The following is a 21,953-nucleotide window of genomic DNA, read 5'->3' on the forward strand; positions in this document are numbered from 1 at the left end:
ATACACAGCTTTTGCTTTATCCAAAAGGTGACAGTAATAGGCTGCATTAATTGTCCTTTGTTCCTGAAGAAAATCTACCAGAAAAACGACAGCGGAGTCCCAGAAAATGGTTGCAAGCACCTTTCTAGCAGATGGGCATGTTCTGGCCTTGACTGGACCCGCTTCATCTCTTCGCCGCCACTCCATGCTTGCTTACTTTGACTCTGGGGTATTATGATGCACCCAAGTTTCATCACAAGTCACAACACGATGCAATAAATTCTCTCCTTCCTCCTCGTAGTGACGCAAGAGTCTCTGAAAAACTTCCTGGGGTAAAGTTTTTTATTCCTGGTTAAGGAGACGAGGAACACACCTGGCAAAAATTTTTTTGAAATGGAGTTCATCTCGGATGATGGTTCGAACACTTCCGTAACTTATTCCTATGGCTAAAACAATTTGCAAAATTTGTATTCGCTGATCTTCACCAATAATGTCACGAATGGCAACAATGTTGCCCGTAGTGATGCTTGTCCGTGGTCTTCCCACAGCTTCTCTTCCTGCCACAAATTTTTTTAGCCTACTCATACACTCGAGTCTGCAAAAGTGTTTCATCCCCAAACTGTGCGCTGATCTGTCTCAAAATTTTGGAAGGTTTGGTGCCCTCTTTTGCGAGAAATTTGATAATGATGCATTGCGCAACAAACGTATGCACCTGTTGATTACTCATGGTGTACTGAAGCAGCCCAGCTCTCCACCGTCGTTCGCGTGTGCAAACCCCTTCTCCAGACACCCCCACCAACATCATGGCAAAGCCCCTCCTCAGAATTATTACTCACAGCAGTGGTACATTCAAATTCCCCTTTATATTTCATCTGCCTTCGTACACCCATGACGTACAGTAGTTCATTTTGGGGGTCTTTCTACCTCGAGGTAGTGAAAGGAAAACTTTGAACTTCTCCCACTAGTAAGGAACCTGAAAACATCATTTGGTAAAATGTGAGACGGAATATACGTTTAAGCATTATCTTAGCTAATTTCCTGTTGGACCATGCGCCTTATTTGAACAAAATAATAATTACTAATATAAATTATCCAAATGTTTTACTCAGATGTTTACATGATTGCCTACACTGTAATTTAAAAGCCTATAATATCCCTCAACCAAGACAAGATTTATGGAGCACTCCCAGTGATTCACATTTTAAAGAGTGCCTACCATCAAAGTCCACCAGCCATGGTTCCATGCCACATTCACACAGAGAGAGAGAGAGAATGTATGAGTCCTGACAAAATACCAATAATTATCCTCAATAAATTGAGCCCTTCTTTATAATGAGCAGACTGACTCCTGATTGGACTCAGTAAGTGCCACTTTAACTGATCAGGAAGGAAAATGAAATTGATCATGGCAAGATTTCTGAAATCCATTGCCAGATAGAGTGCAATATTGTGTAGAAAAGGTAGGCTAAATATAGGGAAAACTGTAGCTCTTGAATACTTTGGTGGATATTACAATTATGATCTGATCACTAGAATCTTTTGATGTTCCTAATTCTGTAGTAATCGAGCATCAATACACAAATATTCCTTCGTGGTATGTGAAAGTACCAGTTCTACCATGTCAAATGGGCCTCTTGATCCCACTCCATGTTGAAGTTTTTCCCTTATTGGCCCTTTTATTGCTCATGAGAAACTCCCCGATTTGCAGTTTGGTTTCAGATGTGGGAGATCAGGTACACAACCTATACACTGTCTTCAAGCTGATATAGAAATGGCCTCAGCAAACCGTGGGGGAAAGCTTCATGCAATCTTCATAGATTACACCAAGGCGTTTGACACAATCAATAGATCCATTCTAATGAAGAAGCTGGAAACCGCCTTAGGCTCAAAGACTCAGAGACCTTCTCACTAATAACTGGGTGGAAATATATGATGACATAGATAAATCGAGCCTGATAAAACAAACTGTTGGGGTACTGAATGGGGCCCCACTAAGCCCTTTACTCTTCATCGTAGCTACAGCAGACATCATCGAGACAATAAAACATGACAATGTAAAACTTCAAATGTATGTGGACGATATGGCTTTGACCTCAACCTCAGAGGGCGACTTGCAGAAAAAACCTTCAACTGAATGGTAGACTGGGTACAAGATAACCTCCTGGCATTGAATGAAGGGAAGACAGTCTCCACGACCTTCAGAAGAGGGAGAAGACTCGGCACTTTCTACACTGGCAAGACACCACTAAAGTCATTCACCAGCTTCTCGTACCTGGGAGTTACCCTTCAGACACAGGGAACTGTTTTCACATGTCACATAAACGACAGAGTTAGCGCTGCGACGAGAGCCATAAGTGACATCAAGTCAATAGTGGAAAGAGCCTTACGACTGTTTGAACTCGAGGTTGAACCTGTCGTAACATATGGACTGGAAAACATATGGACACATTCTGAAGAAGACAAACCTCGACATGATAGAGAAGCTGAAGGCAACATACTTGAAAAGGGTGCTCTGTCTCTCCAAATACACACCCTCTTGGCTCATGTATGAATTGACCAGAGCCCCCTTCTTTATAGAACAGCTATGACTGAAGCTCTTACTACCAGCGACGTTAGCCTACCAGGACTTACTGAGGGAATTGCATGAGAAGAAACGCAAGATATGGGAGGAAATCTACATTACTGATGCTATAACAAGCCGTGAATGGATGCAGGGAGGATACAAACTCCGCCATACAGTGACAAGACTTTCAGTGCACGGATTTCACCACAAGCTGTGCAACATCCAGAGTTTTCATGAGGCCGGCATGAGGTGTGGTGACCAATGTGAGAGATACCATGTGTTAAACTGTAGATGAGAACAGAGTCGTGGTGAAATTCTGTAGTGAATAAGACCTGTAAATAACATTTGTAAATTCATGTATATCACACACTAAATGGCCAGTTCGGCTGCAACAAACATATTATTATTATTATTATTATTATTATTATTATTATTATTATTATTATTATTATTATTATTATTATTATTATTATTATTATTTCATTGCTCATGAGCTTTAGTTTCACTTTGTTATTTGATTATCATCGCCATAAGACCTATCTGTGTCGGTGTGATGTAAAGCAACTTGAAATAATAATAATAATAATAATAATAATAATAATAATAATAATAATAATAATAATAATAATAATAATAATAATAATAATAATAATAATAATAATGTTATTTGATTAATTGTAAGGCTGGTTCCCCAATATTGTAAACTTGTTGTAGTATTAATTTATTAATTGTCTTAAATGTATTATTGAGCTCGTGCTATTTATTTATTTGTTTATTTGCTTATTTATAAATTCATTCATTTGTTATCGCCTCGTCTTGTGGCCATGATTGTTATGGCATGCAGTCTCTATGGTCTGACACCATGATTAGCTGGTTTGAGTCTCGTTGGTTGAAGATATTTTCATCATCAGAATGTTGACCGGCAAGGTAGGGGAGGTGGTAGTATATAATTTGTACAATTTCTAATCAATAGATTGCGTGCCAAAAGCCTGGATTAAATTCCAAACTTCTCTGCAGTGCTTATATGGAGTTAATTAATTTCATGTGGCTATTGCTAGCTGAGTGCAGCCCTTGTAAGGCAGACCCTCCGATGAGGGTGGGCGGCATCTGCCATGTGTAGGTAACTGCGTGTTATTGTGGTGGAAGATAGTGTTATGTGTGGTGTGTGAGTTGCAGGGATGTTAGGGACAGCACAAATTCCCAGCCCCCGAGCCATTGGAATTAACCAATGAAGGTTAAAATCCCCGACCTGGCCAGGTATCGAACCCGGCACCCTCTGAACCGAAGGCCAGTACGCTGACCATTCAGCCAACGAGTCGGACCTCATATGGAGTGAGGGCATATGACACTGTTGATGGTGATTCGTCCGTCGGATGGAGATGTAAAGCTTTGAGCAGACCCAGTGGTGCTATTCAACAAGAGTGGGCTATATGCTGGCACCAGGTTTCATCCTCTCCATTCCTACTATCATATATCACATCATTCATTTCATCCCATTAATTCCTCTGATGAGGTTGACATCAGGAAGGGCACCTGGCCGTAAAAACATGCCATATAAATTCATCTCACCTAATTCCCAACCCTGTATCAAGAAAGAGGACTGAAGTGTAAACAAACAAACTATTATTATTATTATTATTATTATTATTATTATTATTATTATTATTATTATTATTATTATTATTATTATCATGTCTGCCTCCGTAGTGTAACAGTTAGTTTTATTTGCTGCCGTCCTTGGGGGCCCCGCTTCGATTCCCGGTACTGCCGGAAATTTAAGAATGGCAGGAGGGTTGGTATGTGGTTAAAATGGTACATGCAGCTTACCTCCAATGGGGTTGTTCCCAAAAAGAGCTACACCACCTTGCAATGTTATTATTATTATTATTATTATTATTATTATTATTATTATTATTATTATTATTATTATTATTATTATTATTATTCCTCCAACTCAGTATTCTAAAATACAATGGAAAAACTTGCAAATTGTTCTAAAGGTTGTTGTCATGCTACAGAGCCACACTTACTTTATTGGGTAACCAGGTAACTCTACCGAGGTAAAGTCTAGGTATACCTCTTTCGGAGTGGTCTTACCAGGGATAGCTTATCATTTTGAACTTTTACATGTTATAGAATTATAAAGCCGTGAAATGAAACACTAGGGAAAAATGGAAATTGCAACACCATGTAACTACAACAACTCAAGAGTGCATGGTAGATGGGTATGAGGCAATGATAACACTTTTAGATGCCTCTGTACACACAAGCAGACACAGGTGAGTCTAGAGTGTGCCTACCATAAGCTGCAGAACACTGCTGAATCCTGCACAGTATGGAGTCAGTAAGGCCCTGGACCACGTCCTGTGGAATTGCGACCTGTGCTCGGTACACCACGAGGGTCAGTTCTCCACAGTTTGAGGTGGCTGTGGGGAGTTGTGTATCATGTTCTACACATATTCAATAGGGCGTAGGTCCGGTGACCTGGCAGACCATTGTAAAAGCATAATGTCTTAAATAGCTTCCCTGGAGATACCTACATTATAAGAGCAGACATTGTCCTCCTGAAATATCGCCATTAGAGGGACACCCGCCAAATTCACAACAATGTCCATCTACTGTAGAGAAGTCATTGTGCCCTCAACAATCACTAATGGTGATTTTAAGTGAAAGCCAACAGCTCCCCAGACTGTAATGCCTGGGGTTGGACCCAGGTGTCTCTTGACAGCAAGGTCAGTGCAGCCCTTCTTCCCGGTACACCACTGGACACGATTATGATGATCATTGAGGCCAAGACAAAAGTGTGATACATCACTGAAGATGAACATTATGCCAATCGTCGGCACAGCATGACCATTTCTGACATCAGGGCAGCCTCACACGACAATTCTGTGTGATCAGTGGAACACCTGCTGCAGGGACACAGGATCGTAAGCCAGCTGCATGTAAATGATTAGCAATTGTTTGTCGCATATTCTGTGGTGCTGCAGTAACTCATGGTGTTATGTAGGTACAACATTAGATGTACAGCAGCGTCCATCAAACCTGGCCACTTTACTTAGAAAGGAAGCCAGTTCTAAAGGAACAAAATAAGGGACAGGGACCAACTCTAAGATACAGTAGGATCACCGACTCTATTTCAAAAATCACTCCCACCACACTAGCAGTTGTCTAATGCAACTGGGAGCATTGAATTGAAGCATGTTATTAAGGAGCTGGTGCTCATACTGAACACATACTATGACTTTCACTTTGTCTTATGTTACTTGACTTATGGTCCACCCTGTAGAATCACTTGACTCCACAATTTGACTAAGGTTTAGTAGACAAAGATGTTAGAAATTTGTTCAGATAAATCTTTAAATATGGAATTTATATTATCTCAGCTTTCCAAAAATATAAATTGTCCACAGAATTGTGAAAAATGCAGATACGGTACCAGAAAAATGGCTACATATTCAATACCAGAAAGCCAACACCAGTAACACCCTCCTGTTTTTGCAGGCAATGCACAGTGAAGTCAGATTATCTTTTTTCGAGGAGCTAGCTAGTGCAGTGCCTAGCTCTTGTAATAGCAGCACATGGATTCAACTGATTGCACAAAGCAGCCATCCAAACAGCCAGGTGCCAGAAACATGACCGGTGTGATCTTCAAGTTGCTGCGTTCTGGCACTGTGCCACCCCAGGTAATCTAACCTCACTGTACGTAAAACATTTAGCATACTCTTTTGTGTATGTTATTAGAATATATTTAGTTAGGAGTTACAAGTAACTGTACCATCATCCATAAGCGTGCCAGAACTAGGTTCGGCTGTAGCACCATTGCCTGAGATGAGTGGTGTCATCATATTGTAGTCCTCATCCAAGCTGATGAAAGGAGTGTTCCAACGAGGAATGGGCGTGCTCCGAGGTGTAGTGCGTGGGGTAGTCACAGGAGATGTAAACATGCTCAGGTTGGTTGGGCTGATCACTCCAGACACGGCCCCCACAGGGTTTATACTTGGATAACTGAACAGCTGAAACAGTCACACACAAACATTTACATAATAAGAGCTTTTAGACAATATTCTTGGTAAATGAGGTACAAGTCTAATAGTAATGGTCAAACAAGGGAACTGCATGACTTTCTCACTTCTGATTTTTATGAAACTTTGTAATAATGCATGCACTGAAGTAAAAGTAACACCCATGAAGTACAGTAGTTCATTTTGGGGGTCTTTTTACCTCGAGGTAGTGAAAGGAAAACTTTGAACTTCTTCCACTAGTAGGCAACCTGAAAACATCATTTGGTAAAATATGAGATGGAATATACGAAGCGTGTTTTTTAAGTAAGGTCTGTTTTGTTGTAGACACTAGTAGTTCGCGCGTATATCGCAACAAGTGCGTGCGTCGTGTACCGGCATGCCTCGGGAACAACTGTGCTCAGTTTCAGTTCTGTAGCTAACCTGTATGGTTCTGTTCTGTGCTTTCAAAATGTTTAAGACCATCAACTCGCCCGCCGCGTGTGAGGTTCGGTCAGTGATACGGTTTTTGTCAGCAAGGAACCTGTCTGCTGCAGAAATTCATCGACAGATTTGCGAAGTGTACAGTGATACTGTTATGAGTGAAAGAAAAGTGCGTAAGTGGGTACGACAATTCAAAGATGGCTGTAGCAACGTCCATGATGAGGACTGCTCTGGTCGCCCTTCCTTGATTACAGACAATTTGGTGGCTTCAGTTGAAGCAAAGATTCGTGAGAACAGGCGCTTCACAATAACAGCTCTCTCAAACGAATTTCCTGACGTGTTGAGATCAGTGCTTTACAACATTGTATCTGAAAACCTAAAGTTTAGGAAACTGTGCTCCCGTTGGGTCCCGAAACTCCTAACAGAGGACCACAAAAACCAAAGATTTGAGTGTGCGATGAAGTTTTTGACTCGTTATGACGAAGAAGGTGACGGCTTCTTGAGTCAGATCATAACTGGAGACGAAACATGGGTTTCGCATATCACGCCCGAATCGAAGCAACAGAACATGAAATGGAGACACACACACTCTCCTGTAAAGGTAAAGGCCAAACAGACTGTCCCAGCGCAAAATCATGGCGTCGGTGTTTTGGGATAGGCATGGTGTTTTGTTGGTCGACTTCATGCAACGAGGAACCACTATCAATCCAGAAGCATACTGCCAAACCCTGAGAAAGCTGCGCAGAGCAATTCAAAACAAAAGACGCGGCATGCTGACAAAGGGAATTGTCCTTCTCCATGACAATGCAAGACCTCACACTGCAGGTCAGACCCGCAATTTATTGGACAGTTTTGGCTGGGAAGTTTTAGACCACCCACCCTATAGTCCTGATCTTGCACCGAGCGATTACCATCTGTTCCTCCACCTCAAATATCACCTCAGTGGCAACCATTACAATGACGACGACGTGAAAACGGCAGTGAACTCTTGGTTATCGGAGCAGGCGGCAAGTTTCTATGAAGAGGGTATTTTAAAATTGGTTACGAGGTATGATAAGTGTTTGAACAAACTTGGCAACTATGTTGAAAAATAGAGTGAAGTATGTACTTTCTGAAAATAAATTTACTTTTTTGAAATAACCTTTCGTTGTGTACTTATTTTCAAATGGACCTTACTTAAAAAACATGCCTCGTATGTTTAAGCATTATCTTAGCGAATTTCCTGTTGGACCATGTGCCTTATTTGAACAAAATAATAATTACTAATATAAATTATCTATAAAATGGAAATTTAATGTGATGAGGGCACTTCATGGCAGTGAAATCTTCATAACAGAATTTTCATCACAAAAATGCACTCTCTCATTTATAATCAGCTGTCTTCATCGAAATATCAACTACTGACTCAATGCTTGACTATGCCTGGCAAGCAGCAGGGAGGTCCACACACAGGATTATTTTTCTTTGGAGGGATAGGCAAATCAGCAAGCTAATTTTATTTACAGTAGTGTGACATTTGATATTATGATACGAATGAGATTTGGTTATGACTTACTGTTGGATTGCTATAACACTTTTGATATTTTTAATATGCAGAGGCAAAACTGTATTGCCATGTGTTTATTTACAATTATTTTTAAAAACCCATTGTTATTCACAAAGATGAAAGTATATATTCATTAAAAATATAGTCACCGAGCTCGATAGCTGCAGTCACTTAAGTGCGGCCAGTGTCCAGTGATCGGGAGATAGTGGGTTCGAGCCCCACTGTCGGCAGCTCTGAAGATGGTTTTCCGTGGTTTCCCATTTTCACACCAGGCAATTCCTAGGCCTTTCCTATCCCATCGTCGCCATAAGACATATAAAAAGTCGTAAAATTTTTGCTGGAAAATATCTCTTCTATATATGGAATATACTGTATTTATGTATATGTATTTTTAATTTTTGCTTTCTAGCAGCAGAAGGATGCTCTCCTGTCTGGTGGAGTTCAGTTGGTGCTCTGCTGGTCTTCCAGAAATTTTAGAAAATCATCCTATCAACATTTTGAACAGAACAGAAGTTGTAAAGTAAATTTTAAATAAAAACCTCATATCTAGGGGGATATTTTAAATTTCATATTTTACGAATTTTTACAACATATTATTTAAATTTGAATTTTGAAACAAAATTCCCACTAAACTTCAACATGGGCTTGCCTTAGTTTAAATACCAAGTTTCTTGCATGATGATAAGAAAGGCAGACAGACAGATACAAATCGATCTGCTGCTGTCGTCACTTAAATGGATCTGAAATGTGTAAACAGTTCAAATTTCTGCAAAAACATCAGACAGATAAAATTTATCATTTAATTTATCAAACTTGCACAGTACGCAGCAGAAAAACAAAGATGAATCAAATAAAAAGTTTCGAACTGAAGGTTACAAAACAAAGTCAAGTTGTCTAGGGGATAGTGCGAAAGTGTCAATTATGCCATCTGGCTTCAAATTAATATGTACGTTAATAGTTAGATGTGACAGTCCATCCAGTCTCTTTTCTTTCGTACAAGTAAGTAAGTTTTCAGTTGACCCAGACAGCTAAAACTTCTCTCACAACTGCAGGTTGTTACAGGAAGGACAGCGCATATTTGAAGCAGTGTTTGAATGTTTGGGAAGAAACTCTCTGAACACTTCCCTAATGCTTTGATTGCATCCTGGCCTGTCACTCAGGTCAATGTTTTCCCATTTTTCTTTAATCTCTCAAATTTATATTTCACAACAGTTTCGGAACTTGAGAGGTCACTACTATGTCACTAGTACATGTGAACCGTTGACTGTATATCAGAGAAATTTTAATATCCCTTACTAGTTTTCCAACAGTTTGTTAGGAGCTCAAACTTTATGCTGTGAGGAATATTTCGCTTTCCAACATAGTTGCCAATGTCAAGACGATGAAATTCCCATGACTGCTTCTGTACATGGTGTTTGTAGTTCTTCATTCAGAGCATTGATGTACAGCTGTTTCTGTGCCTCTGTACTAATACATGAAGATGTTATGCTATATTGGTCTCTATATGTGAAACTTTAGATACATCTGTTGCAGAAGAGTCTATTGCTTTCTACATAAATTTTTCCAAAGATATTACAATATTACAATAAAGATAAATGGTACAATATTTCTAAGTAAATTACTCATTTGTAATTCATCACATTACTCACTACTATGTCTGGCCAGTTAAATTTGCTATGGTAATGGGCTAAACCATACAGCCAGTGTCTCCACGCCGAGTGTTGGGCGGCGGTAAACAGCCTGACCCACTATAAGGACCAACGGCTATGGGCGGAGGAGTCCTTATAGAAGGGAAATGGGCCCTCAGTGGAGGAAATGCCACTGAAACCCCATATCAACTGTAGCGTCTGTACTACAGAGGAGCGGCTACAAAAGTGTCTGTTCTCTATGTTAGGAGTGGCCTACAAGTTTCGGCTGGCAGTAGCTCTAAAATGCCTTTGGGAGTGGCGAACCCATCGTAATAAAAGCATGTATGATGACAAGTGTACTGAAGTCTCGGAAAATGTTAGGGCATTCCCCACAAGCGATGTGCAAAATGCTAGGCCGTTCCTCAAAAGCGACGAGGAGTTCTTGTGATGCTGGGAGAAATGTGAGAAATGGGTGACCAGCAACCAAATACATCAAGATAGCGACCATCAATGTAGCGACACTAACAGGGAAAGTGGAAGAAATTGTAGATTTCATGGTTGACAAAGATATAACATTGCTGGGAATCAGTGGGACCAAATGGAAAGGAAAAAGTGAGAGGAAACTAAAGAAAGGTTATACCTTATACTATAGTGGAGGAAGAAAAGCCAAATATGGTGTAGGTCTCATAATTAGAAAAACAATACCCAGAATTGGTGGAAAACAAAAATAACAGGTTGATTAAGGTCAGATTGAGACTTGAAACTGGTGTTACAGATGTAATTCAAGGGTATGCTCCACAAACAGGAAATACAGATATGGATCTAGAGGAATACCTTGAATATCTGGAAGGCCATATACAGGACAAACACGTTGTGATCATTGGAGACATGAATGCCCAAGTAGATCAGGAAAGAAAGGGAGATGAAGAGATTATAGGACCATTTGGATATGGGAAGAGAAACAAGGCTGGAGATATTCTGGCAGACTTTTGTAGAAGAAATGAGCTGATCATTGGTAATACATGGTTTCAAAAGAAAAACAGTCAGAAGATAACAAGATATAGTTGGGATAACAAAATCAAAACTCTGATAGATTACATTTTGGTCGAGAAAGATAACAGGAAAATGTTGGTAGATGTAACAGCCCTAGATACAAAAGATACAAAAGAAGACTGAGATTAGGCAGAGAAAGCTAAGGGTTTGGAAATTGCAGGAGAAGGAAATAAATTAAGAGTTCCAAACACACATTAAAACAAGTATACCTAATGAAGACATCAGAAGGGTCAAAGAAGAATGGGCATACTTTAAAACAGTCATGGTGGAGTCTGCAGAAAAGACATATGGAAGAGTATCAGAAAGGAAGAAAGATCAAAAAATGCCCTGGTGGAATGACAGGGTAAAAGATATAGTTAAGCAGAAGAAACAAGCTTGGAAAAGATGGCTGAGAAACAGAACAACAGAATGCAAAACAGAATACAGGCACTGCAAGAAGGAGTGCTCCAAGGTGTTTCAGGAAGAGAAAAAGAAATACTGGAAAAAAATCACTGAAACTATGCAAGAAGATACAACTGGAAGCAAAAAGATCTTATTCCAGTGGGTAAAAAAGAAGGAAAACCCAGGTGAAGGTGCTAACTTCATTAAAAATAAACAGAAGGAAGTCATGACACAGAAGCAGGATATATTTCAGAGGTGGGGAAAATACTTTGAACAGCTTTACAACGTGCAAAATACCTTGGTACAAGGAGAAATCAAAGAACCAGATTTAGTGCGGATGGATAATAAGGAAAACGAGGTGCCCATGGCAGAGATTGAGTGGGCCACTAAAAGAATGGAACGAGGAAAGGCAGCTGGAATTGACGAGGTCACCATAGAAATGATAATAGCAGTGGGAGTAGTTGGTCTACAGTGTTTGTATAGACTCTTCAGAGTGATATGGAGAGAGAAGACTGTTCCAAAAGAGCGGACAAAAGAAAGGAGAAAGGAGACAAGAAACAATGTGAAAACTACAGAGGAGTGACACTGATACCTCATACAGCTAAGATCCTTGAAAGAATCTTGGGTAAACGAATAAGAGACAGAGTAGAGGGAAAATTGGCAGAACACCAGTATGGATTCAGAAGAGGCAGGTCCACATTTGACTCAATATTTACATTCCGTCAAATCATGGAAAGGTATTGGGAATATGGAAAAGACATGATAATACCTGAAGATTGGACAAAAGGGGTGATAGTTACTATCTTTAAGAAAGGGAGTAGTAGGAAAAGTGAAAATTTCAGAGGCATTACCCTCTTATCATACGGCCTTAAAAAAATGGAGATGTTCATTGAAGCCAGAGTAAGGGATATAATAGAGCCTATCTTAGAAGAGGAACAACATGGCTTTAGGACTGGAAGAAGCACAACAGATCTGATATTTGCTTTGAGGATGTTGGCAGAGAAACACTGGGAAAGAGGAGAGACCTAATTATTGTGTTTATGGACCTTGAAAAGGCGTATGATAATGTTCCTAGACCAACTATTTGGAAAAGTTTTAGAAAACTTGGCGTACCGGAGTACCTTATTAGGAAGACCCAAACGCTATATACTGTGCTCTATAATGTTTTTGATTCCAGTCAGGCAAATGCCGAATTCGAACCAAGAACATCATAGAGACCCATACATCCAAGAAACGATGTATGTACGGCACATGTCTTACCTTACAGGCGTATCCACAATCCGCAGCTCAGTAGAACATGAATCAGGGGATCAGGGTATAAAATATGAGGGCATAAAGATAACGTAGGTGGATACGATATGATGCAGGGTAAGAGAAAAATCCTACCAAAACAAATTATCTAATAGAAAACATCGCTGCATCCAAAGTTTTACAATCAGGGATTTATTACATAAAAATACTATTTACAAATATAAGAGCTTTCAAATGTGACTGGGGTAAAGATAAGGTTTAGCTGATGACTACCAGTTCACTGCCTTCACGAAACAGCTTTGCTGTAACAAGCATGATACAATTGTGTAAGTAATGAAATAAAGAGAAAATGGATATCTGCTGAAATACACATCTAACAGTAATTTCCATAAAATTTTACTATGCCTCGTACCATCGAACCCCGGTGCAAACAAATATAAACACATAATGTACAGAGATCTGACCCGGTATCGATCCCTGGTCCCATGAAGAGCAAGGCGTTGAATATTCATATACAAACAATATAAAAAGGAACACAACCAACTTGTCCAGGGGTCAAACATCAAACGGGCAAGCGTTCAAATAAAGCAGAACAAACAGAATTAAAATCTCTCCCTGCGTCAAAACGTCAAGGTCGTCCTTTCCCCTCTACACACTCGACAAGCTGCAGACAGCAATATAACCGAGTTTCAAGACTGTGACGTCAGGCACAATAACCCTCACCAGCAGTGCACTCGACAGGCAGCAGTCCACACAATTTATGAGCTCAGCTGACTGACTTGTAGCTGAGTGCTAAAAAACTTCGCCTTTCAAAGTACCTCACATAATCTGGCTGTTAAAAGCGCTCTCTTAAATACACATGGGCTACACGCCCTAATCTCAATATCACCAGCAATACAACAAATCTTATTTCCGCCTCCCATGGGCTCATCCTTGATAATACAAAGGCACAATTCAGTACGCTACAGTCACATAGCCATAATAAGGCATCTCAAATGCATCCAGTACACTCTCAAACTGTGCTGGGGCTCTCTCATATCAATTCATACAGTCAGCTACATGCATAATGCCCACATCTCTCAAACATACGGACTCGCTCACCCTGTCAGTAAAGCTAGGTGAGTTACGGGGTAAATCCTGATCTCAAATACACAACCTACGTCTGCAGAGACATATGCCTAAACGCTACACAATAAACAGTGCCTGCCTGTCAGACTTACCTACCATGACCAAGGGAGTTCGACCTGACCCATGAAGATTACGCGTACACTAATATAATACTATCGAAATGAAATATAATCACACCAACAAGGAATATACAACCTACTACCTACCCTAATGTACGGGGTTCGAGCTTGAGGCCTAGCTCTTTATTACCAAGAATTTTCCTACCATAAACTAACCTGTTGGCTGACGGCCCCCCTGTTCCTATCTAAATTTAAATGACATGCTTGAAACAGAATTGGAAAGCTCTGACCTTATATAATTGATGACATGACGGAGCGGCCCTTCCTGTGGACCACTGAATTTACCACATCATAACAAACTGCGAAGCTTGCAGCAGATACTGGTGAACGACTGGAGACATTCTATCTTGCGTGAATCCTTCTTGCAGCTCCTTAGATGGTTGGAAGATGTCCCCTTCGATATCGCGCTGATCACGCACGCCCAACGTTCCTGGATCGATTCCCGATGTCGTGCCGGCTTCAGCTCCCGTTGTGGCTTCCTCGCAATAATGATGTAGAAGCTTGTACTGGCTTGATGCAGGGGTAGTTCCTTGCAGATTCAGTAGTACTAGTTTTATGTGCAGCTCGAAGATAAAACGTTGTTCTAGGTGCCGACTCGCAGCATGACAACTTCGTTCAAGCAGCCTTACGGTCAGAGAATGAGGCTGATGTGCCAGGTGGCCTTGCATTTATAATCAGGTTGGCGTAGGCACGCCGCTTGATCGCGTGTAGGATACGCGCGCCCGCGACTCGAAGTTTTGCCGCACAAAGCACGTCAAGTACCCTACTTAACGAATGCATTTATGATTACAGTCATATTGCATATCAAAATTAAGCACAAATTATGCAGGTTGCAATTCTTGTATCAGATCCAATGCATCTCTTTCATAATCAAAGATATTAATTTAATTCCTTCTTCCCTCCGAAAGTTAGTTTGCCGGGATCCGGGAAGCGTCCCCAATCTTCATTAAGAGGCTTGGCTTGGGACATAACTCCCTTTAATGAGGCTCTGGAGATTTTCATAATGACGCTCTAGCTCTCTTCCCACGAGAACGCTTCTTCTGGAATCTTTTATGAAATAAACTATATGACAATGACTTCCTTGGTGGTCTCAGCTAATCCCAATATCTAATACTAAAATCTCTATTATTGGTCCATGAACTGTATGGTTCATAGCCCTCCGTGAACGACAAAATAAAATTTTGTCAAAATTTTTTTCCTCAATGCAGAGATCATCTTCTCATCGCAATCATTTATGCTGTAAATTTTCAAAACCTCTTGGAACGGGACTATCTTCAGCTACAGACACAATAGCCTCCCTAACCTTCCTAACTTGGTAATAGGCATCTAGCAGGGCTGGAAATCTCCGCAGCCTTGACATTCCGTTTCTTCTCGCTGCTCAGATAGCTGTTTATGACGGTTCCCTGAGGAAATCATATTTACTTCTTCTTCTTCTTCTTCTTCTTGTCCTTCACCACTGGGTACCTTTGGTTGTTCTTCTCTGCCGTCATGTTCATCCTCTTCCGGAATGACAACCTCCTCTCCTGCAACATCTTCGGCGTCTTCCTCCCCAAGTTCTTCTTCCTCTTCTTCGTCTTCTTCTTCTTCCTCTTCCTCATTGTTTAACTGGTATTGGTCGGGTCTGAAAAATGGCTTGAGATTTGCCGAGTTAAAGACCTTAGTCACCGTAGCGTCCAAGCTTTGTACCTTGTATGAGTTATTTTCATAACTGTGAATTATTCTATACGGTCCAGTATATAGCTCAGCAAACTTGTGGTAGTATCTCTCTGTAGGATTGGAGACAGTGGGTGTCTTAACTAAAACCAACTCGTCCACTTGTAGTGGTCTATGAAACCTTTTGTTCCTTGTTCTTCGCAGCCGTTTTTCAGCCTGTGCTTTCAAGTGATCTGCAACGTTTCTAATACAAATCTCTCTAGCTAGTTGAGGATCTCTAGGGCAAGGAATTACATTCTCCCAAGGACGTTTGGGCAGCACATTGTTGTGAAGCCATGGCGGAACCATACCGGTGGATTCATGTCTGGTTGAGTTAATACACTCAGTAATAACGGGCACTACAGTGTTCCACTTATAATGCTCTCTCGGGCAGTATATCCTACAGTGCTTGGATATTTCCCTCATGACACGTTCACTCGGGTTAGCTTGCAGATGTCTGATACTGGATAAGACATGCTTAATTCCTAGTCTGTCTAATTCACGCTTAAACCCTGCAGCAGTGAATTGGCTCCCATGATCACTTAAGATGCTCTCTGGCTTGCCCATAATGGGTATTATCTTCTTCTTGATCTGCAATAGTGCCGAGCGAGTATTTGCCTTCTGAATAGGGCATAACGTTACAAATTTACTAAACACGTCCATACAGACAAGGATGTACTTTAAGCCCCTAGTAGCAGAGGGCAAGAGACCGAAGAAGTCGATTGCATATAATTTACGTGGTTCCGTTGGTATCAGTGGTCAGGGTGGTTGCTTCAGAAGGTAAGGATTTGGTTTTACCCTCTGACAGATGTCACAGGTACGCAGTATTTTCTGTACCATTGTCCTCATTTTAGGCCAAACGAAAGTTTCCTGCAGTATTGCTACCACTTTATCAATACCCGAATGTCCTGTAGAGTGATGGGCTACCCACACCAAGTCAATCTGCAATCGAGGAGGTACAACAATTCTAAATTTCGTGTGGTTCTCATCCACAAATTTATGTAAAATATTATTGAAGTAATGATAATTTGCCGCTTTGCGCTCCGCTTCAGCGTACTGTGGAGTCCCGGGTTGGAGTTCTTTCCGAAAGTACTGGATCAGCCGTCCGGTCTCTGGGTAATTTGCCTGTTCCTCATGAATGTTTCGAAGTCTATCCAGTATATTCTGATCCTCTTGGTCTAACATAGTTAAGTGTATTGTGAGCTCCTCCGGATTTGGATTTCTGCTTAACGCGTCAGCGAATACGTTTAATTTCCCTGGGCAATGTTCCACCGTGAGGTCGAACTGCTGGACGTAAAGTGCCCATCTACTAACCCGTGCATTAGCCATGTCAGTCTTGAGAATAAAAGTAAGGGCTTTGTGATCTGTTCTAATCACTACTGGGAACCCGTACACATATTTTCTCCAGTGTGCCAAGGCAGTAACTATGGCTAACATCTCGGTGGTAGTGTATTTCAACTCGTGTCCTCGTAATTTTCTACTCATGAAAGCCAAATAGGATATTTTATGCTCCCTCTCGGGTGTCTCCTGGTAAAGCACTGCTCCGACTCCTACTGCAGAAGCGTCCATCTGTATTATGAATTTTCTATCGAAGCTAGGGTACCCCAATTTTACGGAATTCTCTAAAAGTACTTTAGTATTTACGAAAGCTTTTTCTTGCTCTTCTCCCCATTTCCATCTGTTATTAGTCTTTAACATGTCTTGAAGTGGTGCCACGGTTTCCGTGTAGCCGGGACAATGATTGGAGAAAAAGTTCGTTAGGCCCAAGAACTGCCTAACGTGTTTAACCTTGACTGGCCTAGGAAAATTCTGTATTGCTGCAATTTTAGCTGGGTTAGGCCGAATACCCTGACCGTCAACAACATGTCCCAAGAACAGTACCCTGCGCTGACAGAAGTGCGATTTCTCAAAATTGACCTTGAAATTGCATCGTTCGAGGTCCTGAAAGAGTAAATTCAATTTTTCCAGGTGTTCTTCTAGTGTTTTAGTGCAAATTAAGATATCATCAATGTACCTAATCGTAAACTCTTTTACCTCGGGACTGAGGTTCGATTCTAGTGCCCGTATCAGAGCAGCGCAACTTGACGCCAAGCCGAAGGGAAGACGTAAGAAAATATACGTCTGATTATCAAGTAAGAATCCGGTTAGCATATTAGTACTTGGATCCAAGACGATATGGTGAAAGCTTGAGGTCATGTCTACCGTGCTGAAGAATTCCATACCTCCGAACTTCTTAAGAATGTCTTTAAGGTTTGGAGGTCTCTCATACTCGGGGACTAGGCGCTGGTTCAAAGCCCTTGTGTCCAAACACACGCGGACAGTCCCGTTTGCTTTGGGCAGTGCACACAATGGGTTTAAAAATGGACTCGGGGACTTGGCGATTATCCCGTTCCTCTCCATATCTTCGATTACCGCCCGGACTTGGGGTAGCATTTTCTCTGGAATAGGATAAGGTCTCTGTTTGAAAGGCTCCCAGTTATTCACACACAGTTTATACTGGTAATTAGGGATTTTTCCGGGTCTCGAACCAAAGACCGTCTCATGCCTCTTCAATAATTCCTGCAGCCGACCCTTGTCTTCCGGACTAATCTTCACTTCTTCGATTTTACCCGGTAACAGACCTAAAAATTTCTCTCTCTCTCGTTGCTCCTCCAATTCGGATAACATGATTTCAAACTCCGGTATTATTTCTTCATGACCCTGTAGCCACCCTTCTGAACCAAGGTCTTCCGTCTGCATGTCCATTGTCCAAATACGTTCACCGGGTTGGTAATCCTGGTTCTTATTTAACTCAACTCGTTCCTGGTTACCATTCAATTTTAACAGGATAGAGTTCATACCCATGTCAATAACAGCTCCGTATTCTCTTAAGAAATCGGCTCCTAATATAAGATTATATTCCATTCGGGGAAGCACAACACATGGATGGGACACCAGTAAGTCTCCAATTTGGATGTCCAGTAAGACCTGCTCTTTACAGGACGTTGCTTTGTCTGGTATAATACCCTTAATTTTGACTTTCGAAATTGGTATGGACGGGATACGAACTCGGCTTTGAATTTCCGATACTAAGGCTTGTGAAACCACACTGACCGTGGCTCCTGTATCAGCCAATGAGCACACGTTCAAACCGTGAATTCTAGTATAAATTACTGGTAATTCTTTAGGTCGGGGCAAGTTACTTTTAATAGGATCCTCTAGTAGATCATCTGGAGTGATAACCCAATTATGAATGGCCACTGTCACCCAACCGGCATCCTCGCGATATATTCTATCTCCTTGAGTTAAATCCCTAGTTTTTTCCTCCCTCTCGCTCTCAACAAAACTGGTTGCATTTGGGTTTAGATTTTTCTGCCTGGCTCCATTGTGGAATTCTTGATAAGCCAAGCTCGCAGCTCCTGGAGAATTGGCAACACTGTGGGACCGTATAGCATCTCGCCATATGTCTCGTGGTGATACATCCCCGATCCTTTTTCTCTTGAGTGGAAGGCGCCCTCTTGTCTGTCAGCATCTCTCGGGGGCAGTGAACTCTCCCTAGGTCTGTTATACCTCGCTCGGTTTTCATTCCACCGCTGGCTGTTATTTCTAGGGGTTGTGACTATCTCCGTCTCGTCTCCAGTACGGCCGGTCATTCCTTCGCTGCTCAAATGAATTCCTTCTGCGTTCTTGTCCTCTCCATCTGTCCGGTTCATCCCGCCATGTGGTCCACCTTCGAGGTCGCCAGTTCGTGCCTCCTCTGTGTTTAGGGTTTTCTTCTTCTTCTCGTTCCCTCAGAGTTGGCGTTTGAATGCCGGAATTTTGACACTCCTTGCGGCTTCCTTTTCCAATCTGCTCTTCCGCATGGACGTTCACATGATGGACAGTTTCTATGGTCCGTATACGTGGCTGATGCAGTGCAGACGTCTGGTCCCAGAGCCTAAGCATTTCCTCAGCGGCTGCCGCTGTCGTAACATTCGCAGCGATTAGAGCTCTTTGTACCTCTACAGGCAATTGTCTAATAATGGTCGTTACGATTTCCATTTCTTCGGGCGGATGATCTAGCTCTTGTAAACGTAAGTATTGAGAAATAAAGAACTCGCTCAGTCTTGTAGGAGTGCTATTTGCATACCTACAAGCGTAGAGCTCCATTCTAAGCGCCAGTGATGTCCCTGATTCCAGAACTTATTCAGGAATGCGCGTTTGAACTCGTCATAATTTTTAAATGCTTGCCCAAATGCCTTGAACCAGGCTCCAGCAATTCCTCCAAGATATCTTTCTGCTGTGCGTAATCTGCGCTCTGGTGGTATCTGGCATTCGTCCATGTATGTTTCTAACTCTTTAAGGAATGAGCGGGGCATGATCTCCCCATTCCCCTCGAATTTCTTAGGTTTCTCCTCAGGCGCCCTAATCCAATTGTAACCCGGGAAAACACTGTCCTGACTGAATAGGGTAGTATTTCCTATTCTTGGCTTAGACCTAAATGATTCTCCTAGCAGTCCATGTCCCTCATCCTGACTCTCATTCAGGCTGTCACCTTCATACTGGCGTTCTATCGGGCTGTGAGTCCTACTCAGCTTCTGCTTCTGTACTTCGTTTTCCTCCTCGAGTTTCAATTGGTCCAACTTATCGCGCAAATCCTCCATTTCATGCTCTAACCCCTGTATTCGCTTCTCAGTTGTCCGTTGTGCCTGCTCTCGGCAATTCTTCAAACCCTGGATCTCAGCGCTGACTTCCTTCCTAGTCTGTTGTAAACTAAGTTCTACTCCAGCAATCTTAGCCTTGTTCTTTTCGGTCGTCTTCTCACACCTGTCAACTACTTCTTGAGTCCTAGCCTCTAGTTTTTCTTCTATTCTCATTAGCTCTTCTTGGGTATGGTCCATACGGACTACTACTGCCACCAGGTTTCCTTTAAAGGCTCGTAGTTCAGACTGAGTCGCCTTGTCTTTTTCTCCTATACGCTGTTCTATTCCCTCGATACTGCCCTTTACTTCACGAATTTGTTTATCTACCGTCCTGTGCGATTCTTCAAACTGTTGACTCAACTTCTCGGTCGTGGCGACACAGAACAGACGTACGTTCTCTATTTTCGTATTTAACTCCGCTATGGTTTCCCTAGTCGCTTCATTTTCAGAGGCCAATTGCTCCAAACGAATGCTAGCGTGCTCCTTTAGCTCAGTTATCTGGTTGGCTACCCATGTCTCTGTGAGTCCTAATTGTTCGGTCATTGTTTGTGTAACCTTTTCTTCGCACTCCGCGAATTTTTCTGTGAGTTGCTCGGTGATTGTTTGTGTAACCTTTTCTTCGCACTCCAAGAATTTTTCTGTGAATTGCTCGGTCATTGTTTGTGTAACCTTTTCTTCGTACTCCGCGAATTTTTCTGTGAGTTGCTCGGTTAAGTGTTCTTTAAGTTCTTTCACTTGTTCCGAGTTCCTAATTTCCTGTTCTTTAATAACTCCTAGTTCCTCTCTAAGCGCCACAAACTGTTCGCTCAGGTGCCTCAGCACTTCTCCCATGTCTACCGACATTCGGCACTCACTCGTCATAAGGTCCGGCGAAGAACCGCTCCGTATGTCACCGATTAAATTTCAAGTTCTATCAATTTCCCTCAATTCTAATTTATCAAAAATGTTCCTAACTCCCAAAATCTCGAACTTCCAAAGCCTAAGTAGGCTACCTCAATGCAACATAATGTCACTCCAACACAGGGTAACCGTCAGCACAACACTGTAATACAAAATATATACAACACAAACACAAAATTCTCCAACAAATGCCATAGAAACAACAAAAAAAACTTCAACATGCAAAAATCAAAGCTATATGATTATACACCTGTTAAACAAAACACTCTCCAGGTCAAATCACCCCACGAATATCATCCAACACTCCACGGTAACCACTAAATCAGCACATCATCGCTAATCAACACCAAGTGCAATATCCATATTCTAATGGTAAGACCAAAGGACATATAAGTCACGAAATAAATCTATGAACTGGCAGTCATGTAAACATCACAAGTCTCAACAAGATAACTCCTAATATATCACGAAGCTAACCGTACATATCAAAGACCAAACTTGGTATACCTGTACTACATATGATTGAATGCAGCTGCCATAACATATGCCTGAAATCAATCCTTGCATGACCTCTATTTACCAAAATATCAGGTCCTGCTTTTATAGA

General features: G+C 41.5%; 1 protein-coding gene across 5 annotated transcripts in view; it reads right to left on the bottom strand.

The window, feature by feature from the left end:
- Window positions 1-21,953, bottom strand: part of NfI (Nuclear factor I) — a 602,168-nt gene that overhangs the window by 11,166 nt on the left and 569,049 nt on the right. For all 5 annotated transcript variants that reach the window (XM_067141127.2, XM_067141126.2, XM_067141124.2 and 2 more), the window contains one exon: window positions 6,321-6,558. In XM_067141127.2, coding sequence (XP_066997228.1) covers window positions 6,321-6,558 — 238 coding nt within the window. The remainder of the gene's footprint in view (window positions 1-6,320; window positions 6,559-21,953) is intronic.

The sequence above is a fragment of the Anabrus simplex genome, chromosome 2, assembly GCF_040414725.1.
Source record: "Anabrus simplex isolate iqAnaSimp1 chromosome 2, ASM4041472v1, whole genome shotgun sequence".
NCBI classification, from domain to species: domain Eukaryota; kingdom Metazoa; phylum Arthropoda; class Insecta; order Orthoptera; family Tettigoniidae; genus Anabrus; species Anabrus simplex.